The sequence below is a fragment of the Falco peregrinus genome, chromosome 2 (assembly GCF_023634155.1).
Source record: "Falco peregrinus isolate bFalPer1 chromosome 2, bFalPer1.pri, whole genome shotgun sequence".
In the NCBI taxonomy this organism is placed as follows: Eukaryota; Metazoa; Chordata; class Aves; order Falconiformes; family Falconidae; genus Falco; species Falco peregrinus.
The window spans coordinates 57480559-57500276 of record NC_073722.1 but is presented as its reverse complement, the minus strand read 5'-3'; the positions used below and the strand labels follow the sequence as shown (position 1 = coordinate 57500276).

Genomic DNA, 19718 nt, shown 5'->3' with positions numbered 1-19718 from the left:
CAGATAGACTTCCCTTTACGTGTAGGGAGATGAGTCTCATCATAGGAGATGCTTTGCAGGTGGGGGAGCAGGTTTTTACAATTTGTAGACACAGAGGTGGGATGGGGTAAGGAGAGGCCCATTCCTTGCAAGCACCATGAAGTGGCTGGTGTGTTCAAAGGGGATCATGAACTCTCTGGAAGAGTAGCAGAAGCCTCCTGGGAGTAGGTCAGTCCATCACAGGCAGGGTTTACCTGTCTTAGGAAGAATGACATCACCTAGGAGAAGTCTTTGGTTTTGACAATACACAAACATATAGGAGGAAAATGACATTGCTGAAAAGATGCGTCTTAGTTGAATGACTGTCCTGTATTCTGGGCAGTTCACTAAAGCTCGTGCCTAGCTTGGTGTGGTCCAGGCTTGGTACTGTGGGCAGGAGAGATGGTGTTCAGGAGCCTGCTGCAGAAAGATGAGTCGCTCTGGGGGAGCCTGAGCCTGTCTGTCAGCTGACGTATGTACGAGAGCTGTTTCCCATCTGCTGAGGGCAGCCACAGGACTCAGCTCGTGGTGACAGGAAGGAGAAGTGTTTGGCCACAATTGTAGCTGCAGCCCCTCTTCCAAGGTAAAGCAGCAGGCTGCAAACCGGGCTGCCCTGTTTCAGCTCGTAAGGTAAAAATCCTGTGTGACATTAAACAAATGCAGGAAAAAGAAAAAAAAAGTATTTCAGTGTGCTAAGGTGTCTGGGACCTGGGCGAATGCTTTCTTGGCACTCCTGCTTTTCCCCATTCATGTTTCTCTCTTATCAGCGGATGTATGAATGGGTACCACTTTGCTACATGTAGGGTATAACTTCATGTATGCTCAAGTAGGTCACAGCTGAGTTTCCTGTCAGGAGGGGTTTTGTTCAGCCCTGTGCTTATTACAAGCTGCGATCTGATTAAATTGTAGTTGCTTTAGATCTAGACCTTGTTCCCACTTGAATGTGAGGCAGAAGAAACTGGCTTTGGGTGATATGGGAGGTGGGGTTCTTCCTTCTGAACCAGGGTCTGGGCAGGACACTGGGACCCTGCTCTGCTAGAAAGCATGCTGTCTGTCCCCTGTCATGTTAGACTGGGACCAATTCCTGACAATTTATGCCTGTTAAACAAAAAAAAGGTCCTCCCCCCTTTTTTTTCCTCATCTCCAAAGAATAGCCACATAACTGGCCATCAGACCCAGATGATAACTACCCTTTAGTTTCAGCTGAACATAGTATCCGTTGTAATTCTGTCCGAGGCAGCCCTGTGCACAAGTCTTCTTGTCAGGTTCCCTCTGCTAGCCTACAGGGTAGGTGGGATAACCACAATACATCAAATTCTTAATGTATGCAGGGTTGCTGCTTGTCCTGTGAATTACAGGATGTCCTGTATCATGGGCTCAAGCTCTGTATCCAGGCAGAAAGAATAATTGTGTGGTTTCCCTGCCCTCCCCCCCCCCTCCCTTGCAATTAGAAGCATCTCTTCCCAGCTGAAGCTGCAAACTGCAGCCATTCCCCATTGCCACAGTGGAAGGAGGAGAGAGGGGGCCTGCCCCACCTTGGGTTGGGTGACCCAGTTCAAGGGATGTGCTCTTAACGTGTAGAGTTGAGCTGAATGGACTGTTTTTTCTGTCCCATGGGAGGCCCTCTAAATGGGTAATCTTAAATATACTTGAGGAAGTGAAATTGCTACCTAAACTGTGTCCAGAAAAGATGCTTAAAATAACATTATTTTTTTTAGCATGAAGAAATCTAGCGCTCAGGTGTTGAGTAGGGGGTTCAAAACTGCTGGTGCAACTTCAATTCAGCTTGCTTGTGCATAATTTGTTTAAGATATGTTTAGTTATGTAGCCACATGTGGTTTTCTTTTCCCATCAGGCCACTGTTTCATTCAGACTGTGGCTGGTTGGGCTGTTTCGGTTTTATCGTGGTAGGCTGTGAAGGACCAACTTGTCCTCAGCGCTGAAGGCTGGCACCAGGCTTGTGGCTGAGGGGACTTCTCGTTCATCCTCCGTGGTGCTTGAGTGGACCGGGTTCAGTTGGTGGGAGGAGGCATATTTACAGCTGCAGTTTTTCAGATGAACTGCGAGGGTCTGTTTTATGGCGGGGCAGCCTGGGAGAAGGACACAGTGAAAGGGTGTGGGGGCAGTGAGGGGTTGGCTGGAGGGCTGTGGTTCTGTCAGGGGCTGCAAGCGGCTCTTCCACCATCGCACCAGCTCTCTTTTCCCACCGAGACACTCTCTCAGACCATGAAGGGGATTACAGCTGTCTGATTAGAAACATGAAGTCATGGGCAAGCAGCAAAATTCCCTTGATTTTGTTAAGTTAGTTTTCTGGATCTCTTAAACTGAAACTAACTCTGAAAGTCAGTGTGAAGCAGGCATTCCCTGTGAAAACCTGAGACCTAGCCATAAAGGACTATCTTATCTTACATTTGCAGTGTCTTATCTTTAGTGCTTGTCATTTTGACCTCAATGAGACTGGATTGTGGCAGCCCAGCTTCTGGTGATGCCCCTTCTGTAATATCCTTATGCCTCACCACAAGTAACCAGAGTGGTACTCACCACAAGGTACTACCGAGCATTAATGGTATTGCATGGTATCTCAGAGAGCGTAAGCTGAATGCTGTTCCTTAACGTGATAAATGTCTTGTGACACCTGACAAGTGCTGTTACTCCCTGTTTGGCTTGCAACGTTTGGAACAACACCCCATCAGCTGAGAACTGACATCAAGGAGAGCAGACAAGCAGCTTAGCTAAAAATGCTCATTACCTTGCAGGAGTGAGAGGAAGGGGAAAATGCAAGACCTTGCACTGCCTCAGTTGTGTTTATTTTCAGGTTCAGTGGGAATTTTTTTTCCCTGAATTGTGTTTTGACACGAGTGAAACTACAGTCCTTTGGTGTTGCTTAGGCCGCACTGTATGTGAAGAAGTTCTTCAAGGTCACAGCCTGGATTTTCAGTCCTGTATGTGGAGAATTTATTAGTAAGCAACTGAAATGCAAGTAGAAGTTTAATGATTTAACAGAACTCTACAAATGATTTTAGGGTAGAACTCTGTGGGATCTGCTTCAATAACTTCAGGAAAATAGGTCTTGCTCATCCAAGTATCTCTCCAGAAAGTACCCAGCAACGTGGATTCTACTTGAAGAGGTTTTTGGGTTTTAATTTTTAATCCCTATAATAATATACATGTGGTTCAAGCACAGAGCAACACAGAAACTGAAAGGCTTTGTTAGCTGATTAAAGAAAATGAAAACTACTGTAGTACAATCCTTCAAGTAGAATGTCAGCTGGACATGCACGAAGCACGAGAATGTGAAATGTGGTCTGGTAGTGTTACTTCTATGATTTTGCGTGCAATCAAGTGGTAATTCTCTCACCAGGAGTTGTGTTGTCCCATCTCAGTGAAGTGAGGGTGTGGTAAGATGGGGAGGGAACTTTGATTTTCATTAATGTGAAATTTTGCTTGTAACCTATCCAACATAACAGGGTAATAGAGTCTGGAATCAGAAGATAAGAATGCTGAGCTTGCCAGCGCCACTGCTTTGGTGTGTGTAGCCCTGAACTGTCAGATGTGGGAGCAGCAGTATGAGATCCTGGGCTTAATGTGTAACGGTCATTCGTTTTGGGTTCAATCTCTTGTACTTGTTTCATAGTGGAGGCAATGTATCCTGGTGAAAACAATACAGGGGAAACCTGATAAACAGAAACTTGCGTTATTTTCTGTCCCCCACTTGCTGCCTTGGGTTTTTCCTCTTGCACAGAAGGCAGTTCTGATGCATAACTTTAGATTTATCAGCACTGTCTGTATGAGAGAGATTTGGGGCTAGTAGGTGCAAAAAAGCAAGTTATCAAATGTCCTTATAATACTACCTCATAATAAATACTTTGAGGGGAAATATACCCACTAGTCAACACATGAGTTGTGGCCAGTAGGTCATCATCTGAGTCAACTTCACAGCTTTGTCTTCAGGTGAAATTCCCTGGTTTATTATTATTGAAGTATTTCTTACTGTGTAGCTTCCACATAGTGTAGTGGGTGCTTGTTTCTGTCTCTATTTATATTTTTCTTATTAAAGGCTCTATTAATGAATATGTTTAAACAGAGTGTAGCTTCTGGTATATTTAATTTGAATTAAACAGTTTATAATGGGGGAAAAAAGCTTGTTATGTAAATTTTTAGCATATATTGCTATCATCTTACCACATGCCATATGGTTACCTGAGCTATGTCTTTTGCATGCCTAATTTTGTTAAAAGTGTAATACTGATGTACAGATGTTGGAATTGCACCTGGTGGAGGATACAGGGCATGCAGGAGCCATGCCTAATCTCTTGCTCGCAAACCTGTTCAACTCTTGCTCAGATAACCTAACTAGTCAGTGTTCAGTATTACAGCTTGCTGCTAAGATGTTCTTCATAGACCACCTGAAAAGCAACCGAAAGTCTAACTAAAAAGAGGGTAAGTTTTTTATTAAGCTTATTATCTTTTTAGGCAGAGAACAGTTGGTTCTGTGCCTACAATGGGGCTGTTAACAGCTGTTCCTATGGAGTTAGGCATAAACTTGGCTCTCATCTACTCTGTATGAATGACCTAGAAGGATGGATGCTTGATAAAAGATACAAAGATTATTGTGATTGTAGTAATATGGAGAGTAGAGCGTAGTCTTCAGCAACCCAGGAAAAAGTAACAGCTTGTCCCTGGGGCTGGTTCAGGGCCATCTCATCTAGTTCTGCTAAGTTGTTGTTATGAAAGAAGAACAACACAGCAGCCATCACTTCTCTATAACCTAACCTAGTGCTTATCTAGAGGTAGGTTTCTCTTCTGCAAGCCGTGTACCTAAGAGTCCCCCCAAATTCCTGAAAGCTGACTACTTTTTTTTTGCAAATTTCCCCTGACCTCAGGACTTCCTTGCAGCTCTTCCCAGCCGTATGCTTATTTTAAGATCATGTGGTCCTTAGCTGGAGGGTAGCTAACTTATTAGAGAAGAGTCTCTGAACTGGTTTTCCCACAAGCCATCCCCTTGAGGCTCAGGGATGCATGCACAGCTGTCATCTGTAGATACTAAAGCACCCAGCTTGGCTTTGATGTTGCAGGTGCTACAAGTGTTTACCCATTTTGGGAAATTATGCCGTTTCTATATAGCTGCAAATGAAGAATATCTTGGAGTGCTGCAGAAGGGGTAAAAGGATTTATACCTGAATTCTGATGACACAGTTCCATCTGACTAAAGAAAACCTGATGATTGAAATAAGAGAAATAATCTTAGAAGACAAACAGCTAAGGAGCTATAGCCTGCTATCAATTTGAGATAGTTTATCTGAAGAAGCAAAAAGTTCCTGTACATTTCTTGTGAATAAAACATAAGTGCAAAAAGCAGGTAAGAGGTTGCTAGGTAAATAGCTTGCTTCCCTAGCAATAAACAGTGAATATATAGTTGATGGTTGCAGGGTGTCTTAAAAGCAAATGCTGTTTTGATTCAGTTCAGTTTTGAGGAACTTCTCCAAATAAACTCGTCTTACTAATTGTACTGCTGACTGGCAGATTGTGAGGGTGAACTGCTGCCTTTTTGAGTACTGTGAGGTCATTATACCTGGTCCAACAGGGCTCTGATGGACTACATAGTCTGAGCTTTTGTAACTCAAGGCTGGCTCTTGAAGGTGGGTTTCAAAACCTGTGTATCCATATCACTGAACTTCCTGCAGGCATTGAGGAAATTATAGGTGCTGTGTGACCCACTGTGCTTCTACATATGCAAGGATAGCAGGTTGTTTAAGGGTAGCCTGGGACAGAGAGTGGTTGAGATGAAGTCATAATTGATGCCCGCTTTCTACTTAGCGTGGGATGTACCTACAGACCACTTCTATATACCTCTTGTAAGACATGGAAGGTGTATTTTTAATTCATAAAGCCTTTATCAAACTTAAAACCAATCCAGTTCATGGCATTCTTTGAAAATTCTTTGTCAACCCAGCGACGAGTGACTTAAGATGTTCATCCTTGAGCTTCTCTGCGTTTTTTTCCGTGGAGTTCAGGTGAGAGAAGCTAGCAATAAGCTGGCTAGGATGACAGGCAGGTGCAGCAGAATCCTCATCCAAATGAGTAGTTCCAGGTTAGCGTTTAGTACAAGTGTAGGGCAGTGCTGGTCCTGCTTTCCTGCCATCAGGGGCCAAGCCACGGTGTCTATGCCATATAGATGTACCAGTGGCACTTTGCCATGGCAGTCCTTTGGTGCAGAGAACAGCCAGCCTCCTTAGCAGTATTTCGGGTTTGCTTACTGCTGGCAAAGTATGTTCAAGCCAGAAAAGCTTTCCTTCAGCCACTGATTGGGTTTTCTTGGCAGCTTTTAAGATGATCACAAGTAATCATCTAGAAGGCTGGCTGTTGCTTTTGTGTGTTGAAATACTATTGTTGGTTCTAGCTCCAGAATGAATGGCCTTGGGACCAGAGGAGAGGTGGTGCTAGATGTGTAATAGGTGGCTTATTTCTACCATTCTTCACTTCAGGAGGTATCTCAGCCCAATGGTACAAAACAAGGCTGTGATCGTGTTCAGATGAGTGCAAAGTTAGGGTCATTGTATTGGTATCAGTTACTTGGCATGTATGCTGGCAGATCAGAAAGAGTTAACTTCAGTAGCTGGAGAACAAGTAGTTCTCTAACTTCAGTAGTCGGAGAACATGTAGTTGTTTAGGGGAAAAAGTTCATCTTGGAGTGTTTGGAAAGAGAAGTTACTGAGGAAGTATTAGTCATTCCCTGTGTATAAAGCAAGTCATAATTCATAGGTATTACAGTATTTTAGTTAGACCATGTCAAAAGAGCATCTTGAATGCTGAAATTATTTTTGGTATAATATATCACGTGCTCACCTGAGATTGTATAACATTTGGAAAAACAAATTCATATTGTGAAGAAAGTAAATTAAACTGACTCCTCTGGGGTAATTAAAAACCTCAGGAACTGTTGACCTCCTTTCTTTTTTAATTTTTTTTCCCCATAGATTTGATTTGCTTTTCTTAGTCTTGCAGTCTTGTGTACAATAGCAGTTGACCTTGTACTTGATGGTGAGCTTTAGGATTCCTAAGCAGAATTGAGTTCAGTCTCTCATTTCACAAAACATTTATTTTTCCAGCCCTCTAAATCTCTGGCTTCCTGGAGAAGTAGGAAAAGATTTTGCAAAACATCGCCCATTTCCTTTGCCAATCTCATCTTTGCCTGTTTCTTTAGTAAGTGGGTGTTACTGTTTCTCCTCCCTTCTTATCGGCAGGGGATTTTAGGAATAAAGCCTAAGACAACAGCTCCACTTTACCAAATCGCTGGTGGGGGACTGGTGGAGTAGCCTTGGTCTATGTAGAAGTGAAGCAGAGACTGTTCTGTGTGAGCCTCTGCTCCTCCAGAGCAGTACCTGGTTCGGGGATAGCTCTTCCATTTTCCTCTCTAACTTTACTTTGAAAATACTGGCTAGAACAAAGAGTACCGTTTCCTTTTGAAGGCACATAACACACATAAGGAGAACCAGTATACCACATACCTCCTCCCAGTTCAGACCCTGACCTTCCCTTTCTGTAGTGCTTTATCTTCTACCTCTTCTCTGTCAGCTGAAGGCCAGTTGTGTTTGTGCAAGTAAACCAAACTAATATCCGTCAGCAGACCTTTATGCTGCACAAGCAAATCCCTTTATGCTCTGCCTCATCTGGTCAGCTGCAGTCGAATTTTTCACAGCGCCCTGAAGTCCTGGTGATGGCACCACAGCAGGGTAAGAGCTGCTGTATGACAGCAGACAATTAAGTTTTACACTTTTCACTGCACTTTATGTGGTAGTTAGGAATAAAAATATACCTGAGCAACAAAGTTCAGACCTGGGAAAAATCTTCTTTCTCCCTTCTAAGGGTTAATATCAAATGTCAGTGCATGAAAATATTAGTTAGGCTTGGATTTGGTCCTTGTCTGAACAGCATGGATTAGGCATCGTGGAAATGACAAGTGCTGTACCAGGCAGCGTGTGTAGTTAGCAACAGCATCCTCAGTCAGCTGTTTAAATTCATCACTGAGAATGCACTGCTGCCCTCATTCAAAAATCAGAAATCTACCCTCAAAAAGACGTCTTTAAGAAGAAAGTGAAGTTGCTTTTTTTTTTTTTAAATTGCCTTCTTTAATTTTAATCTTCCTTTAATTGAATCAAATGTATGATAATTAAATATAGTGTATTTTCTCACATGTGATTTTGCTGGCTGTTGCAGGAGGTTTTGTCAGAAGGCCCAGCTAGGGCTAAGTTCATCTTCTTTTAAGAGTTTGGTGTGCCTGTGTGCTAAGGCCACCAAATACAGAAAGCTTGTGCCTGGAAGCTGTGTGAATGCAGTAGACCCTGCTGCCAGGGTATTTCATTTGCCAGACTGCCTATGGCTTCTGCTGAGCCCGAACCCACAGGTCCTCAGAAAAGATCACTTCTGCTTGTGGATTTGAGATTGGGTTTCTTCTGTGGGAAGCACTGTTTGATTGTGGTAGGCTGCCTTGAAAGCTTTTCATAGTCTACAGCAAAAATAATGTGGTAAGTCTGGGTTCTGGAGTGGAAGTTAACAATAGCAGTTAATACTAGCAGCATTATTATGGAAATAATATCAGCCATTAATTGCTGTATGTGGGTTGAGCAGAGGGTGATGCAGAGCCATATTATAGATGTGGTTACAGACCAATCTAATATTCTTTAGTCTAAAAAAACCTAGTCTGGTAGATTATTTGAGATCCTCTTACTGTTAAAAGTTTTCTCTGTGTGGTTTTGTATACATTTTTAATTAACTTTCCCATTAATATGATGAATTACAGCTACTGTCTATTTATACATATAAAGACCTCTTCCACCCAAAACATAAATCATCAGCTTTCCATGTCATGTTATTACTCTGTGTGAGAAAAAGTGGGTGGATGAAGGTAGGGGTTAAACTTTAATCTACAGAGATGATGGTGAAGAACAATGAAGACTTTTCACAAGCGTTGAACAAGCAGCAAAAACACAGGCTTGGAGATGTTACAGCTGTACCAATGTCACTTTGCAGGCAATAAATACAGTAGGGGAACAAGTTCATGTTCAGAAAGATTTGCAACTCTTGGGCAGTGGGGTTTGTGTCTCTTTAGTACAGAAATGAAGATGACTTTTTAGTCTTCAATGAAATTGTGAGATGAACTCATAATACCTTTTGACTAACAAAACAAACGTGGGAAGTTGGGGATAGCACACAAAGCAAGAGCTGAGTATCTTCTTTATCACCAATACAGTTTCTCGAGACAATACTGTTTCTTAAGACACGTTGAAAAGCTTTTTCTCTCTAGAAAGGATGGCTGAGTGTGCAGAAGATCAGTAGAAAACTTTTGGATTTTGCTACTTTAACTGATGTTTCAGAGTCTTTGGTTTGGGTTTTTTTTTGGGGGGTGTGTGTGTGCCTTGTCTTCCTGTGTCCCAAACTAGGTTTCAGCTTTATTTTCTTCCAGCAAAGTACATTACAAATGCTAAGAGGTTTTTGAGCCAAATCAACCGAAGGGCAAAATAGTCAGTGCAAGTTCATAGGTATTGCAGAGCTTTTGTGTGGAAGAAATAAGAAAAGCTACAAATACTTAGCTCTAGAGGAATGAATAAAAATATAAAAAGTTGTTGAGGTAAGTGAAAATTGATAGGCCATCCTTTGTATGGTACCCCACAGTGTTGCTAACTCAGTTAGCAGTAAGCAATTTAAATAATAATAAAAAATATTGACATATCCATGTCTACATACCTTCTACATCATGCATGGTAATAATGTAATTTTGATTGCATCAAGCAGAGGTTCCTTTCCTAAATAATTTATTTGTGAGGGAATTGATGAAGCTGCACTATAAAGCTGTGAAAGGATAACAGTCATTGGAGCGTACTGCTTACAGGAGGTCACAATAAAGAGAAGAACCGAGTTTACAAATTATTTGGAGACATGCATGTGTTATTCTCCTAAATCTGAACTCATCATTGTAAGGGGGAAGAAACCCTTTTGCTGCTCTTACCATTTTCCCCAACCTGTTCTGTGCCCTTTGGCTCTACCTCTCTTGTGTGGTGGTTGAGTTGATGGTCTGCTTTGGTGTGATGAAGCACCTCAGTGCCAGCTGACCCTAAGAAGGACTGTCACTTTCTCGGTGTTGATTTTCTTCACTTACCCCAGCTACCAAAGTTACAATGCTAGAAGGAAACAAATGCTTGTATTTTGTAAAACATAGCATGCCTGTTTTCAGAGGATGAAAGTTTTTCGGAAAACTTGTGCTGGTTGCAATGAAATACTCCTGCATGTGTACGTGAGTAGCTTTCAGTTGAACAAAGGGTATTTTGCAACGTCACATGTTCTCTCAGGCTCTCCAGTCAAAGAGTTGTCACTGAGTTACCCCTTAGCCTGTTTACTTGTTAACCTAAATTTAGTGCAGGCAATTATGATTTTTATTTTCACACGGTCCGATTACATGCAAGATCAGCCAGTGATTTTTTGGCAGACTTTCAGATGGAGACAAGGATTTTGCAAACCTTTGTGTTTAATTTTGAAATTTATTTGAAAGTAGCCCCCCAAAATGGCATTTCTGTCAGTTAAAAAAAACCAACAAACCAAACCAAAACCAAACCAAAACCAAACCAAAACCAAACCAAAACCTTACATATGATAGAAATGGTGTCTGAGTCTGCTGTTTTAAAAAAGAAAAGAAAAAAAAAAGTGTGTGGGGGGAGAAAAAAGCAAATCCAAATATTTTTTACTTCTCCTTTTTCTGGCATATGGTATTATTTCACATATACTTTAGCATAATCTGTCATGATTTTAAAATGGGAATTGAGGGAAAAAATACTGTAATGATATTTTTTTGTATTTGTATTTATGTGAAATTTGCCATTTGAACAGGGATTAATATCAGTTGTCTTTTATTGGGTTGGCTTCTATTTTTTGGAGTTTGAATTTGCAACCTTAGGCGTGGGACAAAGACTTTTCTGCCATATGAAGCAGAAGAACAGATTTTGCAATCCTTGCTTATATTGAGTAGTAATTATTCAAATAAGCCTGTGCTGGCTTCTCATGTAACTAACTATTCACATGTACTTGGTTTGTAGTTTCATGATAAAGCGACAGCAGCTTCAGCAGAAAAAAACCAGGGTAAGGAGTTCTCCTTTTCTTCCTTTTGCACTGTTTCCCCTCTCTACCCAGAGCTGCAGCATGCTGCCTGTTCACTTACCCACGGCAGGGACACGCTATGAACTTGATCAGCAAACTGATCTGAAATAATTAAAAAAAAAAGAGAAAAAATATTCTGGATGAGTTACAGATTTGAGTCAGAATTGAGTACCACCTGTGAACTTAAAATTGACATTTTCCTTTATTTTTTTAAATTGAATTAGTGAATTTGTATAGTTTTAATGTGCTGCACTAGGTGATAAGTTTCCAGTGTTAAATATGCAGACCTGGAATTGCGACCAGTCTGGATTGATGGGTCCGAATTCTGAAAAAGAGCAGTTGTGCTGAATGCATGAAACCCAAGTCAGAAAGCTGAGGATGCTGATTTCTTAGAGGGATTCTCTGTCTTGAATGGTAGCTCATCAGCTTAGCATTAAGGCTTTGCACTGAAGAACCCAAATTCCTAGGTAAATGATAACCATCGCTGAGGAAGGGTTGAAACTCAGAAAACAGAGTTCAAGCTTGATTTTTATTTTTGTTTTCAGTCACAGACAGATGTTTTTGGCTGGTGTTCATCTTATGAGTGTTGTGATATGTGTGTGTTTCAGAATGCCTTTTTTCTTATGAACCACTCTGTGACTATGTGTGATACAAAGCTTTGTGCTGTAAAAAGTGACAATTAATTAATGCATTTGAATCAGAAGCCTTGGTCAGCTGGGATGCGCTTTCTCTTCTTTACTCACTAGAACATCTACTGGGGCTTTCATTTGTTTATTCAACCATTTTAATGTTACATGTGCTTACCAACTGGCTTGTGGTGACTAATGATTTCAACACACACAATCCAGGAGCTGGGAGTGGGAACCAGGAGGTGTGTGGGTAGTGTTGCAACTGCTGGGGTTACCTCATCACTTAGTGTCTCAGTTTTCCCCAGTGAAAACCGGGAAAGGTAAGAAGCTCTGTCTTCATAAGAGCTTCATAAGAAGCTCTGTCTACAAGTAAAAACTTACTTTGTACATCTTGATTAATATTGACTTGGCAGTTATCTTAACAGTTGTTTTCATTTGTTTTGAGGAAGGTGTGTGCTGACTTCAGGGACATACAGGTGAATATTTGTATAATGTGAAGATGCATAGTGCAAGTTGATGCAGACTTTTCCATACTTAAGGTTGAGAATATTTTCATGCTGTTAAAAAAAAAAAAAAAGCTGAGAATCTGTAACTCTTTCTGATTTCAGTCATAATTCTGAGTAATCAGCATCTCTGCAAATTAGATCATATTTGTTGTCACGTAACTAAAGCTGGCAGGGAACAGGGCAAGTCCTTGGCAGGAGTGATACTGTGAGAAGTTTAGAGGGGTGTCAGTCCAAACTCCCACAGCTGTTTGTAACGAGATAACATGTTACGCAAACAGCTTCATGTCCTGAGGGATGGTCTGGGAACAGTGAATTATTTGGGGGCGAGAAGGGCACAAACTTTCTAAAACTGTACTGAAGAAAAAGTAGTGATGTATGGGTTTGATAAAAGGTACGGGTGGCTGTTACAGGTGCTTCTCAATAAAGTATTGCAATTTTGGAAAGGAACTTTCAGAATAATGGGTGAGGGTTCAGTTGTCCAGAGCCTTATTTATGGAAACAGAAATGTGGCTAGAGCCATTGGCTTGGAAAAAAACTGCAAACAGAACAGGTTTCTGTGACCAAATGCAGATTCAAAGGCTGATCTTATGACTTGGGAAACTGGTTCTAATCTGCAGAGATCTCCATAGCAGAGAGAATTCAGTGTAGCAACCAGCTGCAGGTGTTGACCAATTACATTACTGATGTTTTTATTTTTTAATGCTGTTTTTATCAAAAGGATTTTTGTTTTGTTTCTTGTATAATCTTTATGAGACTAAAGAAGGCTGGTAGTGAAACAAAACATTTTAGCATTATCAGTACTGAGATTTGAAATCATAGTTCATGTTGAATACTCCTTGTGTTCTCTAGTGTAGCGCTCCGAGGATCTCTGAGATCACAATTTCCAAGACAGGTAATAATTCTGTTTCCCTTAAGTGCCAACAAAGGATTTGTACTACAGAGAACAGAAGGGTTGTTTTGCGTGGGAGAACTTGTGATGGGAACCCTTACAGTTTTGTGTGCGTTAAGCTGGGCGGAATGCTAACACTGGCTTGTAATGCTTTGAAGAATGTTTGTATTTTCAGTTCATGGTAGTATCCTTCCTTCTGAAATTATCTTTAAGGTTGCCAATTTAGTTTTAGAAGAGCTATAAAACAGAATTGGCCAGCTTTAGTCATGAAAGGATGCACCCAATACAATTACTAATTAAAAAGATCTGTCTTCTTCCCAGGAACGCAATGTGACAGATGACCAACAAAATATATGCGTCTACATGCATCAGAGGTGGAGAAACAACAAAAAGAGATTATTCGTAATAATCACCACTTCCAATCCTATTATAGTCTTTTACTTATGCAGCCTAACCTGGTCTTATTTTGTAGTTCCATGTAAACCGCAGACTAATTTTTTTCTAGCGTATGCAGAGATACACCTTGAAGAGAAAGGGGTATTTTAAACTAGTGAACAACTACATCCAGCTGCGTGAAGTGGTAGGAGTGTGGGCTATGGGAGCTTCATTGGCCAAAACAAGGAGCGGAACGTGGTATTGGGACTAGACTGGAATGCAAAGGGTGTCATTTCATCTACTGTCACAACAAATAATGACATGTTTAGGCAGAAGCAAAAGGAGCGGCACTGAAGTCAATTTCTTTACCTTACAAAAGTAAAGTTTAAATAAAACTAATGTTTTGAGGAGGCCTGTGGCTCTTCAACCTTCTCTGCACAGTGCTGTGAAAAGCGCTATTTTGTTCATGCTGAAGTTACGTTGCCTGCAGACAAAAATGTACATACGTTTCCCTGGTGAATTTTGAAATACTCTAAGTAGTAAATAGGTGCATAAATTTAGCCCTGTGAGAAATGAGAAAAGCTTTGTGTGGTTTTTTGATATATTTTTTTTTTTTTACTATGTTGGAGACAAGTTTCCTCCTGGTACAGAGCTCTGCAGTGATTATCCAGAGCTTCAGCTTGGGTTATCCCCCTGCCCCCTCCACAACGGACACTTGAGAAGATACTTGCAGTCGTGGTGCTTCAGCAGGTGCTGCTGTTCCTTCTTCAAGCCATGGCTTTGGCCTGCAGCCGTGTTGCTCTAGCCTGAGCTGTGGTCCAGGTCTGTGCCTGCAGCATGCCCTGGTTTCGGGCAGAAAGCTAGAAGGGGAAAGCTAAGGGGCGAGGGGAAAGGATTCTGGAACAGCTTCTGCACAACCTCTCCCACACCTTTCATTTCTGCCTCCGTGCCACCTCGTGTGTTAAGACTGTGCGGGCAGCCGTCTGTGCTGTGTGGTGAAACCCCCAGTTGGATCCCTTCCCCAGCCTGCATCCCAGCCCAGCGGGAGGAACGCTGCACCCACACAAGGCAGTGGCACCCGAGCAGCTGAGGGAGGAGATCAGCTGTGTTTAGGCTGCCAGCATTGCAGAGAACAGAGAGATTGCCTGACAGGGTTGCTGGCAGGACGCTGGAGTCAGGTTTGCAAAGTAACTGTGGGTGTGTTCGTTTTTACGTACTCCGAAGTCTGTCCTACAGGTATCAGTCATGGTGTAAAACTTTAAAGCAGCTGGGTGTTACTGAGCATCCAAACCTGTCAGAAGTAAATTAGATTGTTGATGGTCAGCATAAAGTCTTTTCTAAACAGAAGGTGGAAGGCAGATACTTAGCACTTCATGAAAAGTAAGCTTTACTTCTTTGGTCTCAAATTGACATCTTCTAAAAGACCCTTTGTGTCTGAAAATTTTCAGTAATAGGACTGAATTTTCAAAATGTCTTTTACTGATCCACGTTCAGTTTTGTATACTGAACTTTTTTGCACATGGCATTTATATATGCACAGACCTTAGCAATTAAACCTGTGATACACATTAGGACTTTGTGGTGAAGAGTAGTTGTACACTGCTGTTTGCCTGGAGCACGTCTCGGACTTCTCACCCGTATTTTCTGTGATGTGGGCTGCAGTGCCGCTTGTTTCACCCCAGTCGGGTACTGCTTTCGGCTTCCTGGGAACGTGCCAGTGCAGCCCTCAGCTGAGCAAAGCCTGAACTTTCCTGTCTAATAATTAACTCTTGTAAACTTCCAGGTGATTGGGGAAAGCTCCAGCTTTCTGTGTATTCCCATAGTTTTGTTTATAAGTAGAAGGAGCTTTTTTACTACAGAAATCTCCAGCTCTGTGATCCTCCAAAGATACTGTAATGATTTATTCCTCTCGTCTTCACAGGAACTGATATTCAATGGCTAGAAACAGAACTGACAAGTGGCTGAAATGAATACGACTACTATACTACAAGAGATTTTGATTAAAAGATCACAGCAGAAGAAGAGGACTTCTCCCTTAAACTACAAAGAGAGGCTTTTTGTACTTACAAAATCTATGCTAACATATTACGAAGGTCGAGCAGAGGTAGGAGACACAGATTTATACTACAGAGTGCCTTTGTTCCTTTTTTGTTTTTGTATACTATTGGCTTTTTTCCTCCCGTACATCATAATGTCAGGAGTGGGTGGGGGGAATGGCCATGGGTGGCAATGAACATCTTACTTGTCTTATTTGTAAGGCAGATAAGTTTTCTATGCCTCTGTCAAAGTTAACTGGTTCTTAACCAGAGCAGTAGTACATAGCCAGAATGCCAGGAAATAAGTTAGAACAGCTTTTATAGCTGGTCGTCACAGCTAATTTCTTTCTCTCTCCAGAGAGATGAAAGATCACTGCTATTACAAAGTGGGGGAAAAGGCAGGATGTAGCTGCTTGTTTACTGTGAAGGCCATTACTTTCACACCGAGGAATTAACTGAATTTAAACAGGAGAAAGAGGATTTAATAGAAGCAGTGCATTGCAGAACAAGTTCACTAGAGATGAGATCCATTAGAGTGGATCATGTTACCTAGTGACTGAGATGAAGCAGGAAGCAGTTCATCTTCAGCAGCATGAGCAGCTCCCCTCCGTTACTGCTTTCTGTGTAAATTCACTTACACTTGAAGTCAATAGTGTGAACTAGGCAAATCCTCAGACCAGCATTTTTTTCAAATGAGCTCCAGACTCCCTTTCTTCAAGATCACCTGCCGCTGGAGTGCCCTGTTATACCTTTAGTGCTGGGGGTGAGATTTTTCGACTTAACTGAGGCTGCTTTCCAGATTTGTCACAATGCTGAAGGTGATTAAAATGGCTGCAGTAGCTAGCAGAGCATGCTCTACACCCTGGGAAGCCATTCAACAAATAAAACTTAATAGAGACAACTCTGCAACCCCTTGTGTCAGCTGTCTTACCTCTGATGAAAGAACAGGAGAGCTGAGGCTTTTGCTAAGCATGTTTCTCTGTCAGACCTTGAGCTTGCAGCAGAATTGAGCTCATTTACCACGCTCTAAGACTGCAGCAGTCTGTTGTAGCTGCTGTTCTCTGTATATAGTTTGGATGTGGTCAAGGGATCACAAACAGGCTGAGGTTGGAATGCACCTCTGGAGGCCATCTGGTCCAAGCCCTGTGCTCAAGCAGTTGCCCGGGACTGTCTCCACAAGGTTTTTGAGTATCTCCAAGGATGGAGACTCTGCAGCCTTACTGGGTAACCTGTGCCAGTCACTCTCACAGTAAAGGTAAAAAAAATAAAATAAATTTGGCACCACTGGAAAGGGCTTGGGTCTGTCCTCTTTGCACCCTTCCTTCAGGCATTTATACACATATGATATATATGTCTATGTGTGTGTGTTTAAAATAGATATAAGATCCCCGCCGTAGTTTCTCCAGTCTAAACAGTCCCAGCGCTCTTGGCCTTTCCTCATAGGAGAGAAGCTTCAGTCCCTTCATCATCCTTGTGGCCCTTTGCTGGACTTTCTCCATTATGTCCAGGTCTCTTGCCTACTGGGGAGCCCAGAACTCGACATAGTACTCCAGATGTGGCCTCACCTATGCGGAGTAGGAGGGAAGGAGCACCACTCAGCCTGCTGGCAATACTTCATCTAATACTGCCCGGGATGCCATTTGCCTTCTTTGCAAAACACTGGTTTGCAACCCAGTGTCCACCAGGAAACCCAGTCCCTTTTCTGCCCAGCTGCCTTCAGCTGGGTGGCCCCCAGCATATATTGATGCAGGGGATTGTTCCTTCTGAGCCACAGGACTCTGCACTTCTCCTGGAAGAAGTTTCACGATGTCCCTGTCAGCCCATATCTGCAGCCTGTTGAGGTCCCTCTGGATGGTAGCACGACCCTCTGGCCTATCAGCCACTCCTCCCGGTTTTGTGTTATCAGCAAACTTGCTGATAACTTGCTGCCCCTTCATCCAGGTTGGAGATGTTGAACAGGACCGGACCCAGTACTGACCCCTGGGGTACAGCACTAGTTACTGGCCTCCAGCTAGACTTTGTGCTACTGACAACCACCCTCTGCATCTGGCTGTTCAACCAGCTCTCAGGCCACCTCAGAATATGAATTTGTGTATTTTTGTTGACTCTGGATTTAAAATACGGAATTTTAGAATGCCTTTTTAATTTTCTATTTTAAATCCTGCTGCCTTGCCCCCCTCCCCCCAAATAAATAGGTGGAGCCTAAGAAGCACTCTGAAACATGTCTTGCATGCTTATCCTGTGCCAGCTTTCATTCAGGTCAAATAGAAATGTATCTAACAGGTTTTGCAGGTCTAATTGTCACCCTCTAAGAAGTTACTGCTTCCAGCTTTCCCCTTCTAGCTTTCCCCTTCCCCTCTAGGTTAATCTCCTCCAGCCAAAAAACCCTTCCAGGAGACTGACTGGTGCATCTGTCTGAGAGGGGGTTTCAACTCTGTTTTATTTGCAGTGAGATGGAGCAGGGCTGCCCGTAGTGCCCTCAGCTGGGGAGGTAGTAACTTCTTAAAATGCTCCAGCCTCAGATAAAGACAGTTGGGGTGAAAATATACATTACGCCTATGCTAGTCCAGCAGTGTGCTGCTGCAACAGGCAGGTTCATCTCATCGCTGTCCTGGCCTTGCAGGCTTCCCCCATCCATTTGAATTGGTCCAGGCTTGTGCTGGAATCCATACTGTTGTGAAAAAACTTGCTAATCGGCAGAAAGATATTTGATTCCATTTGTTGGTTTTTGTTTTGTTGTTGTGTTTTTCTGGACTGGTGTTCTGCTGGGTTAGCAAGTTGTGTTAGCTTGGTGCAGGATCTAACAAGCACCAGAAGCAGTGCCAGGTGGCGGAGGAGGACAGGATGCTCTGACTGTTGACTTCAACGGGTTGTTAGACTGGCTCAGCCATAACGTATAGCTTTCCAACCTCAACCCCTTTTCATTTTCACTGTTCCTCCCACTTTAGATTCTCTTAGCATTAATCAGCATTTTATTTTATTAACAGCATTGTCTGAAAATAATGAGCTCTGATCTTCGAGGGTCACACAATATTTTTGTCAGCAATACTCGGTCTCTATCTGAAAAAGAAAAAAAATACTGTGTGACTAAGATCAGTGATATGGTAGTTATTCCTTTGTTTCACTGAGCAACTGAAATGGAAAAAGTTTGGGGGGTTTATCAGTTGTTTGATTATTGTTTGGGTTTGGTTTTTTTAAGCCAGTGATGATGGCTATAAATTTGTATTTGCAGTAAGACAGTTGTATATTCTGACAGAAGTAGTTTGTATAAAAATATAAAAAAATATTATTAGAGATTGAAATAATTCTGGCCCTTCTGAATATTTGGAGGTTTATTACTGAAATAAATGTGACTACTGTGCATGATGGCTGAATTTAAAGATAAAACAGATGAAAGGATAGGTACCACTGATCTCATTTCAGGCTTCGCAATATTCAAAGTGCAGATTGGTAAGATAAGCATGGAAATCCTAAGCCAAGAGGATCCCACACCCTCATTTTAATCACGTAACTGCAGTGGCAGCAGCCTGCCAAGGGTGTCTGAGTTTTGCTCCTCTACACAAGTATATGATTCCCAGTGTGGTCGTCGTCCAAGCTGAAGTCTTTTCTTGGTTGGTTTTTTTTTTCCATTTTAACTTCTATGGGAATTCAGTAGAGAGTTCAAGAAGAACCCAGGGTTTGTGGTCATGTGAATAATCATACCACTTCTTTTTTTAAAAACAAGCTTAAATTAAATCTCATTAACCAGATTAGTCAACACTTGATGCGTGGGCAAGTTGGGATTGTAAATAAGGAGACAGAATTAGATATCGGCATGTCTGGTGACAGAAGTGGAACATTTATGACAACAGAAAGCAGTCAACCATACCAAATGTTGTTCTTGTAAGTGCTGCTGAGAGATTTATTTGATGCTGTTCTGTGCAGCTGGTGGTGAAGGATCACTTGCTCTTTGGCCAGAAACTGCACGTTATGGAAGTGCTCTTCTCTACTTTTTTCTTTCTTATGTCTTGACAAAGTGCCAAATACCTACTTGGAGCAATAAACAATTATTTCATAAGCATGACTACTAGCAACAGGGTAGAATCTTGTTTAAACTTGCTCATAACCTATTTAAACT

The 19718-nt window shown here is 42.0% G+C and overlaps 1 protein-coding gene across 4 annotated transcripts in view; it reads left to right on the top strand.

Moving 5' to 3' along the window:
- TEC (tec protein tyrosine kinase) overlaps window positions 1-19718 on the top strand; it is a 53243-nt gene that overhangs the window by 3794 nt on the left and 29731 nt on the right. The window contains exons 1-2 of one of the 4 annotated variants that reach the window (XM_027779333.2): window positions 7607-7751; window positions 15487-15669. The exons of 1 other annotated variant lie outside the window; for it this stretch is intronic. In XM_027779333.2, the coding sequence (XP_027635134.1) occupies window positions 15532-15669 (138 nt within the window). In that variant the 5' untranslated portion in view covers window positions 7607-7751; window positions 15487-15531. Of the gene's footprint in view, window positions 1-7606; window positions 7752-15156; window positions 15670-19718 lie in introns of those variants that run through there. 2 more of the 4 variants (XM_055796745.1, XM_005232107.4) reach the window with 2 other exon arrangements.